Source organism: Ammodytes marinus (assembly GCF_949987685.1).
Source record: "Ammodytes marinus genome assembly, chromosome: 9".
NCBI lineage: Eukaryota > Metazoa > Chordata > Actinopteri > Uranoscopiformes > Ammodytidae > Ammodytes > Ammodytes marinus.
Window position 1 is genome coordinate 5,364,161 of NC_137213.1, and position 25,000 is coordinate 5,389,160.

Below are 25,000 nucleotides of genomic sequence, written 5' to 3' on the forward strand. Positions count from 1 at the left end.
ATAACAATGTAACATGGGACCAGGTAGAACCATCACTGTGCTCTTAGTATTCCCTTCAGCTGTTATAATACATAACCAAAATGTATTCCCAATGTTACTTCTACAAATCTGCTATTAATGTTTTGACATGCCACTTGGATCCATTTGCCTCCTCAGTTATAATTGGTAGCCCCAGTGGTGTTGTCAGAGCTGATGTTTCTCATCTGCCAGTGCACATGATATGGAAACAGGCCATTCTAGCTTTTTTAGTGAAGCTGTAAAAAGGCACGGGAGCTTTAAGCTAAATGCTAGCATCAGCATGCTACTGTCAAATGTACAATGTTAACCAACCATGCTCACCATCTTAACTTTAGCACATAATAACATTTGCGGGAGCCTATCAATGTTCCCAGGTCTCAATGGGATAATATCGTGGGAAAAACAAGTCCACATGCCCAGATTAAAGTATTTGTTGCTAACATGCTAGTAGGAGGTGGACTGAAAAGGCATACTATTTAAATACACAGTGATTTATAGTGGATTCATATCCCTGCTGCGTAACCTAACTCAACAGAGTGGTATAGAGATGACACATCATGAACGTATCATGGAGCTCAAGTCAGTGTTGTTTACTTTACAACTGTATTTTATCCAAAAAAACAAATGTGACAGTAATTAAACGTCAGATTTGGTGCCATATAAAACTGTGAATATTGAGCCCTGGGAATTTTGGGAAGACCTCCCATTTGCTACATGGCAATAAACAAAAAGCATAGCTGCGGGCCTGCGGCTGATGGGAATGTAACAGTTTTTTTAATAACCACCACACATGGGACACATTTACGATTTGAGTCGATGGTGGCTCTAGATGAAAATTCAAGGGATCCTCAAACTTAATACAATTCTTTCTGTGGGAATACATGAACCAGTTTTAATTTCAATCCAGCCAATCTCCGGTGAGATATAATTAAGCCTATACTGAAATGTGAAGCTTATGGTAGGGCTAAATGAAGATTCATGGGATCATTAGTCATTTCAGATGGGGACCTTGAATGTCCTGAATGCACCAAAAGTCATTGCATTCCATCTTAGTGGTTGTTGAGGTACCTGTTTCTCCTCCTCTCCCAGGCCGTCCCACATGGAGGCCACGATCTTGGACACCTCCCCGAAGGTAGCGTTGGGGTTCTGGGCCTTGATGTTGGCCTGGGTGTCCCTGAAGAACAAGGCGTAGGCAGACACTGGCTTCACCGGCTCGTTGGGATCCTTTCGCTTCTTCTTCTTTGGTGTTTTGGGTTTCTTGCAGATGTCCACGGTGGCGGGCCTCTTCTCTCCTATCCCGCTGCTCATCTGGCAGGAGAAGAAGAAGAAGAAGGCTGATTAACTCAAGCAAGAGGAAAGACGACCACACAATAAACAAAGAGCTGCATGCGGACAGTTTTCTGCACTCTGGCTGAGGTGACTACATAGGGCGGTCTATCTCTCACACAGATATTATCATTCTGCCGACCAATCAATGGACTGGAAGTGTGTAGCTCCACCCCTTTGGACCTCTGGGACGGCTTGGTACCCCAACAAAATGGGTTGATAAAAATAGGAATAGCACGGTTAGCTCATTTTGGTACCCTTCCCAACTTTTGACAGTGGAAACGCAAATAATTGCACAATGAGCTGCAATTAACCAAACTGTACCGCTCTAAATATCAGTATTGAAATGTCATCCATGGTAGTGAGCATGTTGTATATTCACTGTAGGATTCTTTTATAGTTAACCTGGCATTAAACTATTCACACCTGTAGTCGTGGCTTTGATCAAATTCACCAGTGACATGTGACCTCAACTGTTGTTTGATGTGAAGCTATTAGGGGTGTAACGGTACATGTATTTGTACCGTACCGTGACGGTACAGGCACGTATTTGGTGTTACAGAGGTGGACCGCGGTCCGTTCGTGGCGTACATAGCGTTATATGGCGAATGTACAGGCTTGTTTTGCTGTGTGGAACTTAAAACTTGTCATCGGAGTTCCCCCCGGACCATTTAGCCTCCGGCTCGGCTCGCACGTGCGCAGTAGCAGCCAGCGATTGAGAGTCTCTTATCTCCATGGTGAGCATGAGGGTCAGGCAGTGTTGCTAAATTAGCGACTTTTCAGACCCCTCTGGCGACTCTTTTTTCAAAAAAAGCGACCAGCGACCAATCTAGCCGCTTCTTCTGGTGTTATTGGTGACTTTTGGAGACCCTGGCTGTCGCTAAAGCATGTATCGCTCTTAACTTCTAAACGAGCAGCGGGTGACTCCGCGGCCACTCCCCCCGTCCCAGAGCACTGACAGGCGGCCGAGTTCTCACGCAGCAGTCAGAGCAAGAGATAAACAGCTCTCCACTCTAGTGTTCCGTTTGCATCACTATTAGCAGTTATAGTAACCCTCGTTTACAGTCTATCAGTAGTGCAAATAAAGATGTTATACAGTGCTATCGAAAAGAGAGCGAACTGCATGACGAAAGTCAACAGGAAACCGGAGCTTGCAGGCGCCCCCCTGTTATTCAAATCCCGTTTGAGAGATAACTTAAGATTCCAGGTGAATTATGAAAACAGTGATAGACGTTTGGAACAATGTCGGCAGAAGGGGCATTGTTTCACTGCGATCGCCTATGCGGCAACTCGTCGAACATGCATACGCATTTTAGAAGGCACCATCCAGGTGTCCAAAATAAATAAATAAATAATAATAATAAAAAAAATATGGGGCGATAGTGTATTACAGAACAGTTTGTGGCGTTCGGAGCGCAGAATCTAGGTCTACTATAGGCTACTGACGAAAATCACACAACACATTGCATCTATTTATTAACAATATTTATGAATTTAGGCTAAATTTTGCTGCTCCAACTCAAATTCAGCCCAGCCAGGCGATAGTTAAGTTTCAGTTTCGTTTTCATCTCCGTGGTATACAGCCGTTTGGACCAGCTGATCGGCTCCCGACAGCAGGAGTCAGTCTGCGTTCCAGTTGTACTGGGAAGTCGGATTTATGGTGCCAGTGATAACTGAACTAAATGATAAAATAAAGTGATCTTCTCCTTCCTATATCTATCTATCTTTATCCCTCCACTGCACACTCAGTCACTACTATCCATGCTAAAAGGAAGCAGGATTATAACCTCATTTAGCACATTATTTTTAAATATTTTATATTATTTATTTATTTATTTTCTCCCCCATCTAATTTTGACGATTTTTAGAAAAATGTGTTGGTCTGTAAGCGCTAAGGGAGCATGTTTAAATAAAACCTGTGAACCTTAACTTTTAAATGTATTTTATTTAATGTTTCTATGTGCTACACAGGCTTAGATATTAAGGTTTTGGTAGACCTTACAATTCATACTATTTTTTCAGAAAACCCTCAGGCATTAAGGACATGCATCCTAGATTGCAATAGTCATCAATGGGTTAAGAGAGCTGCATCAATATTTTTTTTTTAAAGTCAAAAAGACTCATTAATAGCCTACTGTATATTTTTTCATTGCAATTTTAGTTTATGCTGCACCTACACTAGTATTTAATAAGTATTTTATTTATTGGAGAATTGCAGCAGTATTTTTATATTTGTTATGCATTTTATTTGTATGTTACATACTGTCATCTAGTTACTGACAGCTAAAGCTGTTCATTCTCCCTTAACTATGAACCGTACCGTACTGTACCGTACTGTGACTTCAAAACCGAGGTACGTACCGAACCGTGACTTTAGTGTACCGTTACACCCCTAGAAGCTATGAATCACCCAGAGATCAAATATGGGGGAACTCCCCACCAGTCTGCTGCACTGACACAACACAACACAACATGAACAGTACTGCTCAGGAATATTATTTGCAGACACAACCAAATATAAAATCTATGCAACTTAATGTATGTAGTTTATTCAAATCACGAGAAGGGAAAGTCATTGCCTTCATTTCCCAGAAGGCACCATGTCATTTGAAACTAAGGACTGATAAAACAGAGACAGTGTTTAACTGGTGCACTTAATTAACCAATTGATTAATTCCAATTGATTGCTAAGCTGCTCCTTAAACTGTGCACAGCAGTTCAGCTGACCAAGCACAAATCGTTAGCCTCATAGCATAATTGCCTAAATCATATTTACTCTACTTTTACTCTACATCTAATCTACTCTACATCTACTCTACATCTACTTTACCCTATATCTATAACCCTTAAAATATGACTTAGGCAATTATGCTATTAGGCTAACGAAAAGTAGATGTAGAGTAGATGTAGAATAGAGTAGATGAAGAGTAAAAGTAGAGTAGAGTAAATATGATTTAAATGTGTCTCCAGATAAAGACATTATTCCAAGAAAAAAAGAAATAGAAAGTTACCAATGATAATAATGAATGGTGAGGACATTTTGGAATGAACTGCTTTTAAACTGACCCCAATTAACCGTCTCAGAACTGTATTTTCCCCTGTTATTAGAACCAAATTGTCCATTAGAAAAACCCTTCAGGAAATAGAAAAGGAAATAACAGACTTGTAAAATGAAAAAGTAATCCACATTTGTATTGATTCAAATGGACTTTTATTTCCTTTATTAAATGTATTACTACACAGTAACTGTCTTTCCCTCTTATTGTGGTCTATTTGTAATTATTTTATACCAGCATCTGCCTTTCCTAAATTTGAAACGGCCTATGTTTGAAAGGTGCTATACGAAATAACCTGCCTTGCCATAATTTGCCTATGATTATAAAGGCTATTTGCTCTATTACTGATCTAAATAAGGACAGGTCATGACTCATGTTGTGCAACCAATATTTAGAGTATATTTAGGAATGTAATGTATTGTATAGTATATTACCTATAGGTTAGTATCCACTATGCTGTCGCCTATATCTATAACTCATTCTTCCATACATACCCAATGAAATGACAGAGTTGGTAAATATTATTCAACGGTACAGTAATGGTTTCATTTCCCCAGAATATGAAAAGTCAGTTTGGGTGCACAGTGCTTGTTTCAGTGTGAGACACCTAACACTCGGTGAAGGAGCTGATTTCCATCTAGTTTATATGCAGGGAGAATGGCTCTATTATGACACATTACATTAACATAACAACTCTACACACACAGACAGACAGACAGACAGACAGACAGACAGACAGACAGACAGACACACACACACACACACACGCACACAAATAATAACACAAATGGTTGCTACAGCCCAGATATGACTCAGGGTCTCATCTTAACTGGATATAGAGAGTGTGTGTGTGTGTGTGCGTGTGTGTGTGTGTGCGCGCGCGCGCGTTTGAGTGTGTGTGTATGTGTCTTTTTTTACCCTGAGTCCGTCATCATTGTCGTCCTCATGTGCTGAACTGGAGGGAGATGGCGTGGCAGATTTGCTCCCAGGAGGTGAGGGAGAATTGTGGGTAACGGAGTTCCCGCCCAGGCCCAGCTGTGTTGGGTTGATGGTGGACAGCTGACTCTGCTGGCCCATGCCTGACTGGCTCCTGGGTCCCAGCGCTGCTTCTATTGGCTGTTGGCTGCTGGTAAAGCGCGAATCAGAGTTGACCATCTGCTGCATCTGAGCAAAGACAATGAATGAAAATGGCTGTTAGTAAGTGTAGGCAAAGAAGCTTTGAAAAAGTACCAGGCAAGATGCTGGTTATCGAAAAAATCCTCTACTTTATTATTCATCGGTTTAACAACTTCTTGACTATAGATGATTACTTGTATCAGCAGTCAAGGTTGCTCTACCTAGGGTTTCAGAGAAAGCCATTCATCCTTATAGCTTATATAAAAAACTTGTGCAGACATTTTAAGATCAGATGCAAAGTAAAAAGAAAAAAGCCTTTTCCTCTTGGGTACTTCTTAGTGCTTCTCTTTGTCTCGTGGTAGACGTGTTATAGTAGGTAGCCCTACACCTCGGCTGAACATGTCATTCATCTTCATCAGCTGATACAGCATCTAGCTGACACTCCTAACCTCACCGTGCTTTATATTCTGCTTTATGCTTTAGCTGTGACTTTGTCGTGACTAGATAACATCGTAGCTGGACTATCCAAGTGTAATTCTCAGTAAATTCCGATTGGTTAAGAAATCCCATTTAAAGGTCAACATTACTATGGGTCCTCCTCAGTGTGACTAGAGACTCCCAAAGTATGAGATAAAATTAGATTAAAGAGACAGGCTCTAAAACTGAGTGTTTCAGATGGAGGCTGCATATAGGAGATTTAGCAATAGCACTGTGAGACATATAAAGGGTTCTTTGGACACTACCCCATGAAAACAGTTTGTAGTAGAAACCCAAATTACAATTAAAACCTGAAAATTAGCATATGGTACCTTTGATTGCGTACAATATACGTAACTCTATCCTTCTCTGACTGAATCTTCCAAAATTGTACAGCAGTAAACCAGTGAAAATATTACAGAACATGCCGTCTTTAAAACGTTTTTTTTAACATGTAGCTCTCTATGAGCATAGTTATAATAATGATGACTTACTGGTAAAAATAATAATAATATCAAGAGATGTAGAAACAGTGATGTTACTAAGGTTGCAACGAAAAAAATCAGTTCTGTGTTGCAGCAGCATTGAAAGAAACTCAGTCAATGATGCTAAGTGTCATTGAAACAGCTGGCACTTTGCTTTTTAATCAGATTTGTATCTAAGTTTCCATAATGGCCTGACCAGAAGGTGTGTAGAAACAGTATCTGAGCTACATCACATGTAATATGTTCCCAGCTAGGAACAGAGCTGGCTGGGCTTTGGAACAGGGTGTATACAGCATGCAGCAGTCCACGATTCACTCATATATGAAATCTGATAGTAACCCTGGCAACAGGCAACACAGGTCAGAAAAGAAGACAGAATCACAAGTCATTTAAAACATCAAGTCCCACTCGCGTGTGAATACTTCAATAGAGATATTAAACTCTGTTTGCAACCCTCTGGAGAAGATCTTTCAACATAACTTCATCTGGAGAAGCCGTCATGGTGTCCACAGGTGCAAGGCAGAATAGATACACGTACAGATTTATTCCCTGGTGCATCCAGGGCCTCAATCATTGGTCCAGACAGCCCTGCCTACAGGTTTACTGTCACACCTGTGTCACCATGCTTAAAATGTCATTGTGTCTCGCTGTCTTTCAAAAACCAATGTCTCCCCAAGAGACAAAGACGGGATTCTTGAATAAATGTCATATAAAGTCGAATGAAATATCAGCATGCTGGAATCAATTTTTATATAATGCAATAAAGTGAAGGGCATATAACGCCATATTTCAATAATGTTAACATTTTAATGTCAAATAAAAAGGCGTGTTCAAATAAGCTGTAGCTTCTGTGAGAAACACCTATCGGGTTTTAAGTTAAAAACCATTTAGGAGCCCATTCTGTCTGGTAGCGTTGCTCAGTCTGGCAAAAAACTGGCATTGGCAAATTGTGAGCAGTCTCGTAGTGAGTCAGCCACTATAGCCATCAATTTCTCAGTAAAACAAAAGTTATCATTTCTAACACCTTCGGCATGGGAACTTGGGCTGCCTATTTGTCACCGATATGAAGCTGGGCCTGTGTTGATGAGCGGATGTGGTCTGGTGCGCTTTGCCCCCCTCTCTTGGGAACACATTAACCTGAACTGGATTACCGGCAGCAGCAGCGTCTGAATATACGGCTGTGGTATTTAGATGGAACAGCGAGTGACATTTCTCTCACATCGGAAGAGGCTTTCTCGTTGACGTATGTAGCCGGTAGAAATACATGAAAAATAATAGCTGTGGTTTGCTCCTTGGTTGGGGTTTTAATAAAAGGTCATAATAGTAAACAGTCAAAATATTCCACATAATTTCTCCGGAAGACTTTTTATTCTTTACTCACTCACACCATGTACATACTGTTAACATAGGACAAGCTGAGTTATGGACCAATACATGCACATTCTTTATTTTTTACTTTCTTTTTTTTACTTTAATGAGATTTTCAAATAAAATTAAACTTAAATGTGATTAAGTTAGATGTTCAATTATTAGTAGGACATTATGTATTATATGATTAAACTGCCTTGCTCAGATCATTTGAATAACAAAAAATGCTTCTCAAAATTAAAATACAGGAAGGGGAATGGGGTGTAGGAATGGAAAAAGAGGTTTTACAGCTGTAGTTTTTAGTATTTTTTTTAAAGGTAACTTCCCATCTGTTAACATGAACAGGAGTTCACAAGGTTACTTACACCCCTCGGAACTAAAAGCTTTTCGCAATGGAAAAAATAAAAAATGGGATTTTTCCTTCAGAGAAAGATTTGTGATGATGGGCTGATAGAATAGAGGGGGGGGGGGGGGGGTAACCCCTGATCATAGCAGGGCCAGTAATGACTGGCTCATGTCACCATATTGGAAACAGCACACATCTTCACATAGGTGTGGTTAAACACAGCCTTTCAATATGATGAGTCCTGCAGTTCAAATTCTGAATATGTTTTTGCTCTTAGTCAGAAGAATCTGAATTTTATTTTGTATTTCATGGACATAACACCGTTACTTAATGAGGAGTATTTCAACTACATTTCTGAAAAAAAAACAAGAGAGCTAAGGACTTATGATAATTATTAATCAAATGTATTAACTATTTGTTAATCAAGTACTTCATTGAATTAAGAACAAACCTTTGGCTCCTAATCCAGTCCAGTGGGACGTCTCGTTTTGACCAAACAAAATATATTTTAGTAAACTAATCATCTAAGCTCTACTTTAAAAGTTGAGTTGATTTTGTAAATGGCTGATTTCACAGATTTCTGACCCTTTAAACTTAATTAAGAACCTTAAGGTAAGAGTGGGCAGAACAATCTTATGTCACAATATTGAGAAAAGATGAAATTTGAATGACTGCTTTTGGTTAATTTAATTTAATTACATTTTGGTAAATTCTGTAATGTGTTTCTGTAGGGCGCTGCTCTTTTCCTTGTTCATCTCTACAACACTGCTTAGGAAAACTGCTCAGTTCTTCCATTTGTTTCATAATGTTAGTAAATTCACCTTATATGGTTCCATGTTTAGATCAGAAGAAGACCTCATGAGAAATGAATAATAGGTTGAATTACTTTTCAGTAACATCCATACACGACAGACAAAAGAAAACCAAAAAACCAATTATGATTTGAAGCAGTTAACACACAATTAAGTTATTTAAGTGGATCATCTTAATACACACACAACACACACACACACACACACACACACACACACACACACACACACACACACACACACACACACACACACACACACACACACACTCTGACTAGAATCTTTCTACCCACCCCCCCAACCACCCGATTAGGCTGAGCTAGACACGGTTGCCAGGCAACCATCATTCATAGCCTGGCAGTAAATGAATGTTAGTATGAGAATATAAAAGCGAAGAGAGAGAGAGAGAGAGAGAGAGAGAGAGAGAGAGAGAGAGAGAGAGAGAGAGAGAGAGAGAGCAAAGGTAGCACTGAGACGGACAAAGCCTTCACGCCAGTAGAAATAATAATCTACTCTGTTACACACGATCAGAGGGAAAGGACAAATGGATACAACTCAAAGTTATCAAAATCCATCAATGTTATTTTATTGTCATTCTTATTCAACTCCAGTCAAGTTTAAGAGCTCATCATAAGGTTTCTGTTTGACAATTAATATTATAGCAGCTAGATTTATTATGGAGATGGAGAGAAGAATAGATGAGAGTGGGAGGTGAGAAAGTTTCATTTTGAATAGAATGAGAAGTCTTTATGAGTGATTGTGATGCACACACACCTCGGTCACACCGCTGAATAGACATGTTCTATGGCAGTTGAAGTGACTCTGTGTCTGGAGTGAAGCTTTCATTTCTCCACTGTATGACACAGTCAGACACATCTGAATGTCACAAGCTAAAAGCAAGATTTTCACTTTACTGTGAAACGTGGGACTTCAAATATGAGGGAAAAATGTCATGTCGGCCAGTTGCTGTGATTCAAAGAACACTGCCCCCCCCCCCCCACCCCCCGGCCTAACATCCTGTTTCAACTGTTAAAGTGGACAGAATATGAAAGACTACGGTTACTACTGTACGTTAGCTGGCTGTCAGTTCAAATCACTGAGAGCCTTAGATTTCTCCCAATAGGGGGAAAAGTCAACAAGTCTTTGAGCAGAACACAAAGTGATAGTCCACTGTAATATAAATCATGTCTTTGGAGAATTAAGAACAATCCGTGGTGAGTGTTCAAAGAGTGTACTTCTGTCATGTAGGGGAGCTGGTTTTAAGGTGATCAAAGTTTCTAACCGGTCCCAACGCACTTTTCTGCTGTCCGTCAGTATTCACAGAATATTGACACATATTATTTAACAGAGTGCGTCTACAGCACTTTAGAACTACAGTGAGGAAACTGATTGAGCAGTGGTTCTGGTTTAAAGACCTACTTCACTGGTGGAAATATGAAGATGTATTGAACTCCGAGATACTATGTAGTATAAATTAGGGCCCGACCGATATACCGATATATATATATATTAGGGCTGTCAAATTAACGCGTTAATTTCGATTAATTAATCACAGAAAAATTAACACGATTAAAAAAATTAACGCAGATTAATCGCACTTCTATATTGCCCTTTGACCCGGTGCAAAAGAGGTGAGGCGATAGCGCAGCTGCACCTGTAGCTTGCTGACACGGCCCGCACGGGATTAAAGAGTAAAGAAAGAAGCATAGAGAGGGACGTTTTATGGGAAGCTCCGGGCAAATAAGCATGAAGGTAGGAATACGTCTTATGTTATTCTCCACAGTGTCTGTGCATTATTGATTTAGTGGGTGCCTAATTAACAATAGGTTCAAAACAGTATCTCTCAATCTTCCACTGTGTCTCACTTTTGTTTGCTAGCTGCAATCGTCTCCTTCAAACGGACACCCGCCCCCTCTCACTCTTCCAAGCATATGCCTGTCTTTTTTCCTCCTTTGTGTGTGTGTGTGTGTGTGTATGTATGTGTGTGTGTGTGTGTGTGTGTGTGTGTGTGTGTGTGTGTGTGTGTGTGTGTCAATATTTCTGGCTATGAGAAGGATGGTGAATGAGTTGGCATAGGCTATGCGCACCGCACCTGTGGCAGTGCAGCGCTGTCTGTTGTGGGAGATAGTCATTTAGCCTGCTTGTTTTTTTGTGGGTTTTTTTTGGCGCTAGTAGTTCAAAATGTATTTAATGTAGTAACCTGGCTGAGAGGAGGAGACAGAAGTTACGAGAGAGAGAGAGAGAGAGAGAGAGAGAGAGAGAGAGAGAGAGAGAGAGAGAGAGAGAGAGAGAGAGAGAGAGGGGAATGGTAGCCTATACAGTTGTTTATAAACAGGCATAAAAGTGTCATATAAGTATGCGATTAATTTAGATTAATTAATCACAGAGCCTGTAATTAATTAGATTATTTTTTTAATCGCTTGACAGCCCTAATATATATATATATATATATATATTTTAATTCCAGCAATCATGTTGAGTGAGATGCATTGCTGCCCCAGAGGTAGCCTTATAGCATATTAACAGCAGCAGCAGGTGTGTTGTAATACATTGGATTAATTCACACTTGACAGTTCCCCCTGACACCAATAGCAGAGTCATTGGTCATCTCTTGACTGTTAATAGTAGTTGATATTACTATAGCTATTATATAGAATTTATATAGTGCTTTACTGGAGGTCATTCAAAGACACTTTACATCAAACATATAGAAAATCATACTTATAGAAAAAGAAAACAAAATACAGACAAATTAAAGATAAGGTTTGGAGTGGAGTCCGGTGTAATTATGCTTTCTTAAAGAGGTGAGTTTTGTGTTGACTTTTGAATGAGTTTATTTAGTCTGAGATGCTGATGTTTGGAGGGAGGGAGTTCCAGAGGGTTGGGTGCAGTTACGTAAAATGCTTAATGTCTGAGTTTAATTTTTTTTTAGATAATGCATATTTCAATTAATAAAAAGTTCCTGTACACATACTGAGGGTAACAAGTATTTATATATATTTAAGGGTTAAAAATATATTAATGGGATTAAAAAAAAAATAATCGTCCGATTTAATCGTTATCGTAATTTTTCTCAGAAAATAATCGGCACCGGCACCGGCACCCAAAAATCCATATCGGTCGGGCCCTAGTATAAATTTGCAACCATTTTAGAAATCGGTTCATCCTAGCCTGAGAAAAGGCAGAAAGAGTGTTTTATGGTCTCAGTCAGTGCGTTTCCATGGCACAACTAGATTAGATTATCACATATCGAACTAGACACTCGAACGGACCGTGTCACTTGTCTGAGTTTACATGGCCTTTCAGATATCGGATAAATGTCCAATGCATGGCTGTCTCCACTATGCTAGGTGGCGCTGTAGCCCTTTCAACCATGCTTTCAACAAGTGTTGAAAGAGCCACGTCCGGTTCTCTTCCGTCAATAACCCATGGTGTAGCCTATCACGCGCAGGCACACAAGCACAGAACGAGAAGTCCGATAAGCGATGTCCGATCCCTGTATACATGCAGAGAGAATGCCGACAACGAACGACTTATCTAGGTGTTCTTATCCGACATCTCTTGTCCGTTATTGTGCCGATTTGTGTGCGAAGTAGATCGGATAAAGGTGTTTACATGCAGTTTAAAAGTCCTGTTGAAGTCTTATTCGTTTAGTTACCCGATTATGAGTCTGCATGTAAACGCACTGACTGTCTAACCCTACATTTTCCCATGCATGACATCACACATGGTAAAATGTAGGGTTAGGATTAACAGGACACCTGGGCCAAGGGAAGACTGAGGGAAGACTGATGTGTGTTATTAAAAGAACAAGTTTGGCCAAGTTATGAACACATAAAATATGACAACCATACACAACCGGTAAATCCATGAGGAGTATCCCCCCCAGGCAAATATACTTATACACAGTTTACTAGATCCATTCCTCTACCACTTTTATCGCCTTTCTTCAGTTTGAGACAGCTACTTACTGCCCCCTAACTACACTGAAACGTCTCTAGTCTGTTATATCTTTCATTCTATTTTTTTGTTATTTTAAGCTTGATAGTTTTTTAAATGTTGTTATAATATATCATTTTACCTCAAGGACTGTAAAGGCTCTTGGAACTGTTTCCGTATTGGAAAGGTGAAATACAAATGAACTTGTAAAAACATTAACATAACTTTGTCTCATAAACATTCGGTTATAAAATAGAATTATTTAAATGAAATTAAGATTTTGAATAAGAATAAAAAGAAGAGCATTGATGAAAGACAAAAATGCAAAGAAGACCAGGAGGAGTGTACATTTTTTAATTGTATTTTATTTTTTTAACATCCAGATTGTTTCGATGAATATGAAAAAGTAATATGATTCCATTATTTTTGTAGTTATATCAATTTGTACTAAAGTGTTAGTCACCCTTTTATTTTAAAACTTACCCATTGTCAATCAACACGTGACTTGCTTTGTCTTTCAAGCTGTCCTTACATTCCACCATTACCCCTGCCATGCAATCTCTAAATCCATTAATGTGTGAGCACTCACCACGGACAGAGTGCTGGTCATCGGCCCTCCATTGGGACTGAATCGGTCTCGGTTCAACATGGCGCCTCCGTCCTGCCCTCCAGACATGCCCATAGCCTGCAGCTGGTAGTGGGGGTGTGAGGAGGAGCTGGGAGGGGGCTCCAGAGGGTGGTACGCTCCAGAGGGGGACAGCATGTGCTCTGAGGTGATGGCAGGGATGTTGAAGTCCTCGTCGCTCAAACCACCATATGACTACAGAGAGAAGAGGAAGAAAGACCAGGTTGGTCAAAATACATTTAAAGACTAGTATAGGGTTGGACCATGTGTACCAAACTGGACATTGACCGTGCCCACTGTGAAACATAGTAATGGTTTTGGACTTGTAATCTATATACTATACATGGACGGCAGTGGCAAAGTGGGCAGGGAGGTCGCCTCTGGAGTGCAGGGTCGGAGGTTTGATCCCCTGTCTCCCCGCCACATGTCAAAGTGTCCTTGGGCAAGACATTGAACGCCAAATTGCTCCCAATAGTTTGCAATTTGGGGTATTTACAATCAACAAAAGGGTCTGTGCGCTCTGGGGCTGCATCTCAATAGTCTAAAGCAGCCGACTCTACTAGTCATGTGCTATCGGTGTATGAATGTGTGTGTGATTGGTGTACAAAACAATGTAAAGCGCTTTGAGTCTGTGAAAAACCAGGGAAAAGCACTCTATAAGTGGAGACCATTTACATTAAAATACTCATGTTACTGTAGTGTCTATACAAGGATACAAATCGGTGTGAATAAAGGGAATCACAAGAGCAGTAGGGTCATCTCTTCTCATTTCCAACAATGACAGGTGTTACTGTAAGTAAGTCTGACCCGGATGGGATATGAAATGTTATCGTGGGCTACGCCAGCAACTTTGAGACACATCACCATTCACATTGTGTTGGACTGTCTAAAGTTCACACACAGGTACTACAGTCAACATCTGTTTGGTTTTTTAGAAGGAAGCCATCCATTAAGGCAAGCTAATTAACTAACAAACTAAATAACTCCATTTAGAGACAATACACTTTTAAAACCATATATTATTCAAATTCAATAACTGTATTTTAACCTTATTGGTCATATTGTTGAGATGGTTACTGACTCTTCCCTGATGTGGGACAAAGTCAAGTTTGGGAAGGGCTGTCCTATCTGACAAAGAGCTTGGGTTGATGGGCAGAGGAAAATCAATAAGAATTACATAGGGGACTATAAGGGACCAGGAGTGTCATGAAACATTACTGTCAAGAGATAATAGATGGAAATACTGCCCATCACACCATTAGCCCACGATACTCAATCCAGTGTTTGCTCAGACTCTGTATTGTGACTACATGTAAGTCTTTCTTCCTCAGACACAGCTCCTATCACACACACAGCAAATTATCACTAATGATAGTCCCACAGCCTTCAACAAAAAGCCTCGTGAGCAAAAAAATACTCACCCATTCAGCAACAGAAAAACACAGTCATTTATATTTACAAGAAGAAGAAGCCTGGGAGAATACACAGAGGGCGGGAGCGTCGTGTGTCATACAATATATCAATGCTAATCTGACATGCAAGGAGAAGAAAAAAACAGTTAGCAGCTCCATACATGATCATGAATTATGCTGAGAGCAAAAAAGAGACAAACGAGCGAGACACATAAAGAGGGAAATGGAGTGAGAGAATCATGCAAGAGAAGAGTGAGAGACACAAGAGAGAGAGAGAGAGAGAAAGAGAGAGAGAGAGACACAGCCCTCTCATACTAATCTGACAGAGGAGATCTTTTATAGAGACTGACAGCCTTTTCTGCTTGGCTGGCCACACCAGTCTCTGCCTCTCCTAACTCTTTTTGCTCTTCGTCTCTCTCCATCCTTCTCCTTCCACCCCTCTTTTCTTTTGCTCTCTCGCTCTTCTAATCTCATCCTCCATTTCTCTTTCATCTCTCTCTTTCTTTCTCTCTTTTCATTCTCCCTCACTCTTTCCTTACTCTATCTCAAACCCACATGCAGTGTGTGGAGTCGGTTATGAGTGGCATGACTTGTGAGCAGAGTGATGAGTTAGGGCTGGAGTTCTATGTTGTGCTAGTTGTGTAATTAGCAGCCACTGTGCTAAGCCACGGTTTGAGTGGACGCTCTCGACACGGAAAAATGAAATGTTGGAAACAGAAAATAGACTTTCGAGATATAGAAAAGTATTGGTCAAGTGTCACACAAACAACAAGTAAAAACATTGTATTGGTAATTCACCAGGATTTCCTTTTAAACCCCAGCTAGATTTATCTCCACCTATGATGTCATAAGGGGAGAAGCCACGCCCCCTCATTACCAACCTAATTTATCAACACCTCCACCTGTGATAAGCACACCACCAGATTACCCCTGAATCTAAATGACAGTTAGATTCAAACCAGCCGTTAGATCCAGGGCCAACCAGAGCAGGCTGGGCTTTTTGGAAGGCGGGGCTTAAAGAGACAGGCTTTAACGAAGCGTTTCAGACACAGGAGATTGAGCAATGGCACTGTCAGAAATATAAAAAATAAAAATTTGGACACTACACCATGAACACGGCTTCTAGAAGTAAGCCCAAATTACAATTTCAAACGTAAAAATGTGCATAATATGTGACCTTTAAAGTGCAGGCATCTAACATGGCAAAAACGGGCAGTTGAACCATTCACTATAGCACTTGCAAAAGGAGGGGGGAAATGGTGCAGCGGAGTCCCTGATACAAGAGAGTCCCTCACTTAGTAGTCCCTGATGATTCAAGCTCCAAAAATACTGAACCCTACCCCTCCCAAAATGGCACAATAGCACACTTTCTTATGACTAGTAAATTGACTTTGGCCTATAGAGTCGGTAAGGTTCCTCTTTAATTATGGTTAAAGGGATCTACAACAAACACCCATCAGGATCTGTAACTATAGCCTCTAATTTTAGGAACATACCCTGCATTTTCCTCCTCATCAAAGAACTTGTGGTGCAACTACAACCAGGTTCTTGCGACTTGTTTCCAGTGCTACACAGCTTCCATATACTGTATATATATATTGCAGTGAATTTTAACTTTCTTGGTTGGGGTTACACCATGAAGATGCAGTGCTGTAGTTAGTCTGAAAGATTATCCGTGTAGTTCCCTTCTCTCAGCCCTGACCAACTCTTACAAGCTACTTAGGACTTTATTGTGAAATTAAATTCTCAATTCCCCACTTTGAACCTTCTAATAGTTGCGAACTTGCGACACCAATAATAAACAAAAAAAGCCTGGACATAATCCATCCGTTGATTATAAAATTCATATTTGTATGGCCATTGTTTGCTTCCATCCGTGTTTTACAACTGGTATGTTTTATTTGGTTTCTTCCAACAATTGCCTGATCACTAAAGGCACCCGTACGACTACATATTGTTGGCCTCATAGCATAATTGGCTAAATCATATTTACTCTACTCTACTTTTACTCTACATCTACTCCATTCTACATCTACTCTACTCTACATCTACTTTTCGTTAGCCTAATAGCATAATTGCCTAAGTCATATTCTAAGGGTTATAGAGTAGGGTAAAGTAGATGTAGAGTAGAGTAGATGTAGAATAGAGTAGATGTAGAGTAAAAGTAGAGTAGAGTAAATATGATTTAGGTAATTATGCTATGAGGCTAACGATATCACAATCGTGTATTACTAAAGGTCACATGACACATGCAAAATGAAGGACTTTCTTTGCATTCTTGTTAAGGCAACCACCAACTTCTATAGTCATGTTCTGCATCAACTATCCAGTCATTCAGTGTCTTTCTAGACTCATCCATAAAGTCCGCTACTTTCAAGAACACTATTCACATTTTTTAAACCTTGAAGTCTCCTCATGTGTTTATTTCCTTACTTACATTGTGTTTCTCAGGCCCTGACAAACCAACCAGTCTAACAGTTCCAATGGTGGAACTCTTTACACACACAGTCTCATGTTGGAGCTCAGAGCTATGCATAAATTACATAGACATAGCTTGTCTGTTGTCTGTCTGCCTCTCTCTCCTTCCCTCTCTCGTCTACTCTCTATCGTTTCTTCAAGTTGTGCATAAATTACTTGGCTCTCTCTCTCTCTCTCTCTGCTCCCTCCATTCATGGCAGCACAATAGGCTGTTCCCTGTGCACTGCAAGTTTCTAGAAAAGACTAATGTAGTCAGGATTAAGTCCTTTCACACGTGTTCACATTACACACACACTTATCACAACTCCATGTTCACGACTGTTCTATATATAATATGAAAAAAGCCCATGTCTGCTGTATATGAATCAAAAACAGTTTATAACATCAGAATGGTCATTACATGTATCTAGGTGGGCGAAGGTAGGTATCTAAAAGTCTTTAAATTAGATTCAATTAGAAGTATAATATGTAAATTATGTCTGTGCTTACTTGATAGCTTGGGGGGTGTTTTCTGGGCATGTCCATGCACATTATTTATGTTAATCTGTCAATATGAACTTGTATTGAGGAAAGCTTCTGCAGTGTATTTTTGAATGTTTTTTATTTGAAGTGTATAAAAAAGGAAATTTGAGAAATGTGGGCCCATCTATTTACATGTATGTATGTGTTTCCATCTGTGTATGTTATATTGTGTTACTGTACATTATAGCAGTATAGAGTCTGCCTACTTAGACACTGCAGAAGCAATAATGAGGTAAATCCCAGGGTCAAGGTCAAGGCTTCAAATACTAAATATAATAGTATAAAAAAAGTAAACCCCTTTCATATGATACAGGGCTCCTTTCTTAAAGGTGAAGTAAGCGGTTTATCTATGTTAATAAAAGTGTTAAATCGCTCTTTATTCATACATTGATCACTTATATAGTGTGCGCGTTTCATAAAGCCGATCTCTCAGTCAACCGCTCTGCATGTAATTGTCAAATAAACTTTTCTGGGATCCCACTACTGATAACCAATCAGAAGAGAGAACGCTACAAACCGGTACCCGTCTCACTGCCGGTGCACATGCAGAGCGACAGATGGATTAATGTGTATGCGCCTACAATGGCGGAGCAGGTAAAAATCCTTCCCAATGTCTGTTTTAATGGTTTTTGTAATGTTTTATCACTCTTAAGGATCTGAGATGATGCTAGATAACTCGCTGTTTGAAGACCGCAGTGCATTAATGTGGTGACGTGGGGACGAGGGAGGGGTCTGCTAACTGCAGGAAGTTAGCTAAAGTCCAATCTGGTACTTCTATTTACCTCAAAGCTGATTCAGTATGTGTCTCAGTTCAACTCATTGAAATCACAGATGTGGCTTTTTACATTAATTAATACATTACACACCTTATTTTACACAAGCTATTCGATCCAAAAACAGAAGGCTTGTGTTCAAAACTATGAAGTTGAAATTGTTATCGAGTTAATAATGAAATTAATGTAAGTTAGGGACAGCTGTATGCACTTGTTGTAGTGAGTGAGTGAGTGAGTGAGTGAGTGAGTGAGTGAGTGAGTGAGTGAGTGAGTGAGTGAGTGGGTGCGTTAGTGCGTGTGTGTAATGTTTGTGTGTGTGTGTGTGTGTGTGTGTGTGTGTGTGTGTGTGTGTGTGTGTATGTGCATTTACCCAAGGCAGACGGTTTGTGTCGGCCAAGTGTGTGTCCCTCCTCCAGTGTTGTGAGGCGGGCTGGTTGTGTGGCGTGGCCTTGCTTAGCGGGTGAGGGGGCTGCGGCACACGAAACTGTGGTAAAGAATCACAAAGACAAACAATGCTTCAAATGAACGCAGAGGTCACGCAAAGGTCAAGGGGGCAAAGCAAAAGGTCACCAAGAGGAGCAAGGACAAAGAGAAGCACACACACGTTGGTATACACACACACACACACACACACACAAACGCACGTTCAAACACACACACACACACACACACACACACACACACAGACGTACGTTCAAACACACACACACACACACACACAAAGGTACGTACAAACACACACACACACACACACACACACACACACACACACACACACACACACACACACACACACACACACACACACACACACACAAAGGTACGTACAAACACACACACACACACACACACACACACACACACACACACACACACACACACACACACACACACACACACACAAACACAGACGTACAAAGAGTCTCCCACACACAGACATGAACAAAGAGTCTCCCACACACAAAAACGAAGAGGAGCAATTACAAGAGAGAGAGAGAGAGAGAGAGAGAGAGAGAGAGAGAGAGAGAGAGAGAGACACACACACACACACAAACACTCACTCACTCGCTCGCTCGCACACACACACACACACACACACACACACACACACACACACACACACACACACGCACACAACATAATGTTATATCTTTATGGTTGGCTTTTAGTTGGCTTTTACTTTCACAATAACTAACATTTACTACTGTACAGTTGACAGAAAGACAGACAGAGAAAACAATGAGAGAGAGAGAGAGAGAGAGAGAGAGAGAGAGAGAGAGAGAGAGAGAGAGAGAGAGAGAGAGAGAGAGAGTGGAGGCTGTAAATAAATTGCCAGTTCATTCCCTCCACAGCTAATCCCTGATAAGAAAATGTTACATCCAGCATTGTACAGCTGCACTGAATGAAGAAAGACAAACACATAGAAACATCAAACATAGATAACAACCCTGGCACACAAACAGGATAGTTGAGTTGAGGAGTTCATCTTTTATTTGTATATATATATACTGTATGTGTGACGTGTATGTCCTTCTGTGTATGTCCTTCTGTGTATAAATGTTGGTTAACAACACCCTCATCTCAGCTTCACTTTCATTCATTTCTATACAGTCCCACATGGAAGCCCCCCCCCCCAGTAAAAAAACAGCTCTCTAAACCAGGCCAGACACTATATTGATTGAAGGAACAGATCCATCTTTTGAGAAATACGATTATTCGCTTTTTGTGCCGAGAGATGGGTGACATGATCAATATTCCTCTCATATACAGTATGTCCATTTATAATATGAACCTGGAGCCATTACTAGTTTAGCTGAAACATAAAGACTGGAAACAGGGTTCTGTGCAGGCAGGCAGTCACTGGACTTCAGCTGTAGTTTATTCGAGGCTCAATTCAGTATTCGTACACTTTGTATCTAGTTATGCAACAGAACTTGTCTTTTATATTGTAAAAGACAAGAATGTAAGTTCCATGGATGCGCTGTACCAATTTTTAGATGTTTGCCTCACTCTCCGGCTGGAGAAAAGGCGTCAGAATCTGTTCAATGGGCAAATGTGGCTCATCCAGGTAAAACATTTTTGTACTGATTAAACAACCAATAGATACAATTTGAGGTTGTGAGCTTTAGAGGTGCTGCCGTGCTAGTAGCTTTGGATTTTGTTACATTTTAGATAGAAAGGTTGGTGACATTCATGGTTCCCAGAGGATGAATCCTGCTAACCAGGCAAGGTGCTTCCCTGACCTTTCCTCTAGCATCACAATCAAGTCAAGATGTTCTTTGGTCTTATAGTTTGGTTTATGATCAAACACCTGCAACAAAAATATATATGATTTTCTCATCAGCCTCAGCTGCACTGTGGGTTAAGTGCTAATTAGCAGACATTACATCCTAGGTCGATAAAGTCAAATTATACTTTCCACGCATTATCATGTTGGTACTGTCATTCTGAGCATTTTAGCATCCTGACGCATAGAGTTACTAACATGGCTGACTGGCTGTAGATCCTAGCTACCTCTGGCCTCCATTCAAAGCAGGATTGCACAGCGAGTGATGCAACCTCTCTCTTTTATGTCGGCATGACCCGGCCACCTTGTTAAAATGATATTTTATTGGAATCACCAATGGGCAAAACAGCTCAGGGGCTCCACGTTTATGTTCATAGTGAGCGCCCATGTTGTGACTAGTCAATCGAAGCGTACAGTGTAAGCACAGGAGTTGTACGTTTTGGCCGTGTCCGTAGTGTGAGTTAAGGGGACGCTCAAGATTCATAAAATCGCACAATGTTTGCACAGCTTCGAGAACAGTCGGGGAGGGGGGGGGGGAGTCTTTTTTCAGATCTGTCTGCCAATCCTTGGTTATAAAGAGACAAACTCTCAGTCACACGTACAGTACAGATAGTGTTACATTGAGCCTCCATTCTCTCCTTTTCTCTTTCCATCCATCTCCCTGTTTGAGCATTACAGCAGTCACTTCACACTGCTGCCCTATTATTAACTATTCAAAACATGAAAAGGATTGAGGGTCAGACCGGACATAAATTTGGTCACATTCATCACAACAACCTCTGACTTTATGGAGGCAATGCTACTTCGATAATAAAGCCATAAATTATTATTCAACCTACGACCACTCCCCATCTTCTTATGGCACAAACACTATGAATAAAACATCAAATCATAGATTCCTATACCATGCAATATTCTCTATAGTGTGCTCTATGAATAATGGATCTCCAGTGGAGGTTCTTGCTTATGTGGTGATGCTGTTCCAACAAAATAAAACCTTACTTTTGAGGCCTTTGGAAACTACTGCACTACTGTCCATAGTGAATGCAGCTACACCCACGGCCATATTAAAGGCCTGTTTGCTGCGTGGTGCTGTTGTATTGCTGTTGCTTAGTAATCTAAAGACAGCTGAGCTTTAATACGTTGGTCATAGCACGGCGCTGATGTAACAGGACAGCTGTACACACACCACTAACTAGCCATGAACCCAGATCTGATTTTATGCCACAAACGCAATGTTCTCTAGTGGCGAGTTTCCATCCATCTATCCATTTTCTACACTTATCTTATCCTGGTCTCAGGGGAGTCTTCTTAATCAGCACTTATCTCAACAGTTTCAAGGAAATGTATTGAATAAAAAATGTATCAATGACCATATTTTATTTATTTAGGAAAAATGCAAGCAGGCTGCAAATAACGGTTAGTTCAGTTACAAATTGACATGCCAATTATTCTCTAAATTCAGTAATACATCACTTTGTCAGGACAATGTCATACAATTTACATAAATATATAAAAAATCAAATAAAAATGGCAGATCCTATCACAGTACCACAGTACAGGGATTCCCTCAAATTTCTTTTTTTGTTTGTTCACACAAATCATGTTAAAATGTATTTTAGAATGTGTCCAGTGATTGAATGTAACTTCATTGGTATACATTGATATACCCAATAAAAAAAAAGATATATATATTTGACAAATTCTGGTGCAATCTGATACATATTAAACCTCACAACAACAACACTGACCATCATTATGTAATTCACCAAGCAGAAGACTACGTTCTGCTGTTTGATAGACTGGAGAACTGACTGCTTCATCTAGGAAATACTTGTGATTTGCACTCCTTAATTGTATTATTTAATATAAAAAAAAAGAGTCAACAGATGAATGAACAGTGAAAGTATTCGCTGGTTGCAGCCCAACTTATTGTGACCTTTTACCATTAAACACACACTCTATGTGTCATAGGTCAGTTTAGTCCAAAGGTCTAATCTGTTTCTCTGTTTGCTAAATATCCATCCTCAAAAGCTGCTATGAAGACAGTGTTCAGCTGCTGACACAGAGACAAACAAGGGCAGTGCCACTGTTAAAGTCAGTCAACTAAAGACACAAGATTCAGTCAAGAGAAGATGAATACAAATCATGTTTGATTAAATTAATAATGGTGAATTGATTTAAAGCAAACTGCTGGTTTATTGAGGAAACTTACTGATGGCTAACATTCTAAATGCACATTGCATTTAATAAGTAAGTCCCAACTCCTCCACTACTCCCACACACTAGTGCAGCACTTCTCTATGTGTCTAAGAGAAGAAGCTTGGAGATATATAATCATTGCAGTGCTTTGTGGGCCTCAGGTTGAGTGCACTAAGTGATATTGATTGGCGGAACAGGACAGAAGGAAAAAGTTGGTTTGATGGAACAGGAAAAAAAACTGTTAAGACTGAAATATCTAAAGGTGATCTTAAAGACACGAGAGAATCATGTGAATGTTAAACATGTTTGAGAGGCGCGAACCAAGGTGATGATTGAAAATACATGTATAGTTAATTGTGAATGTTGTGCTCACCTGATATACAATATGTTGTTCACTTATTTAACCCCCGCTTGTTTTACATTCACACATGAGTGATCACACTTGAGCGAGTGTTATGACAAGATACAGAATATCCATTCACCATTCATTTAGGGCAATGTTCTAACACCATTTCAAGTTAGAAAAAATAGCTCAATGCAGTAAGAAACAGGAAAATGTCAAGAGGACACAGAGAGACACAGACACACAGAGAGACACAGACACACACACACACACACACACACACACACACACACACACACACACACACACAAACACACCACACACACCAAACACACTAACCTGATTGGTTGAGGCAAAGTCAAGGCCTTGGTCGGGCATACCCAGGAACGTGTTGTCCCCATCCAGCTGGGAAGAAGAAAAAGCAAAAGCAACAATGTCAACAGACTAGAATCAAACAGACAACAGACAGCAAGGAGACAATACTGTCAGTGGATATGGAGGTAATGCATTATTTGGGAGCAGTAGGTACTCTATGACTAGTCCACTAAGTGTGTGCCATTTCCTCTGAAACCCTTCCCATGTAGAGTATGACAACTCATGAGAAGAGGGGAACGTAATTTATGATTGGTCAATCACAGCAGGCTGGGCTTTGTGGAAGGCGGGGCTTAAAGAGACAGGCTCTCAAAACGGAGCGTTTCAGACAGAGGCTGACAAGAGGAGATACAGCGATGATACCGGGAGAAATACAAAGGGTTTGTTGGACACTACATCATGAAAACAGGTTCTAGTAGATGAGCGTCATATGTGACCTTTAAATGTAAAGAATGTACATTTCACCTTGGACATACACTAGATTAGAATAAAGGGGTCTTGCTACAGAAGGAGAAAAGACAATGATAACATGTTACTGTCTTGTTGCATATTAACAGCAGAATGTGTAGACAGGTTACTTCACAAGGTTACTTTTTGTACCAGCATGGCATCCGGAATTTCATTTTCACTCAATCATTAATGTTTCAGTTATAATTTCTAGAATAAAATGAATTCTCCACTTAAAAGACAATAATGTATGGCAGACTTTTCCTGACACTAAATATACTTAAACGGGTCATTTAACAGGGATTGTTTTAACATATACAATCTTCTATGCACATTGCTTTTGCACAGTACTTTCTGGCACCAACATATCTTTGTAGGCTTGATGTGAGATCTGTTTACAGCTTAACTTTCAATGTTCATACTGTTCAGTAGTCTCGCCTTTTATTTTTCTTCTTCTTGGAAGAGGAGTTCCTGGAACTCAACGTTCCCGGTAGTTTTGGTGGAAATGATATGCTTAGGGCTGCAACTGATGGTTATTTTTTCATAATGGATTAGTCTTTCAATTATTCTGTCTGTTAAAATATTCCTTTAACATC

General features: G+C 40.1%; 1 protein-coding gene across 1 annotated transcript in view; it reads right to left on the reverse strand.

The window, feature by feature from the left end:
* tox (thymocyte selection-associated high mobility group box) overlaps positions 1 to 25,000 on the reverse strand; it is a 52,581-nt gene that overhangs the window by 8,788 nt on the left and 18,793 nt on the right. The window contains exons 2-6 of the mRNA XM_080033883.1: positions 23,925 to 23,990; positions 19,124 to 19,237; positions 13,533 to 13,763; positions 5,319 to 5,564; positions 1,087 to 1,326 (exon numbers count right to left, since the gene is read on the reverse strand). Coding sequence (XP_079890009.1) covers positions 1,087 to 1,326; positions 5,319 to 5,564; positions 13,533 to 13,763; positions 19,124 to 19,237; positions 23,925 to 23,990 — 897 coding nt within the window. The remainder of the gene's footprint in view (positions 1 to 1,086; positions 1,327 to 5,318; positions 5,565 to 13,532; positions 13,764 to 19,123; positions 19,238 to 23,924; positions 23,991 to 25,000) is intronic.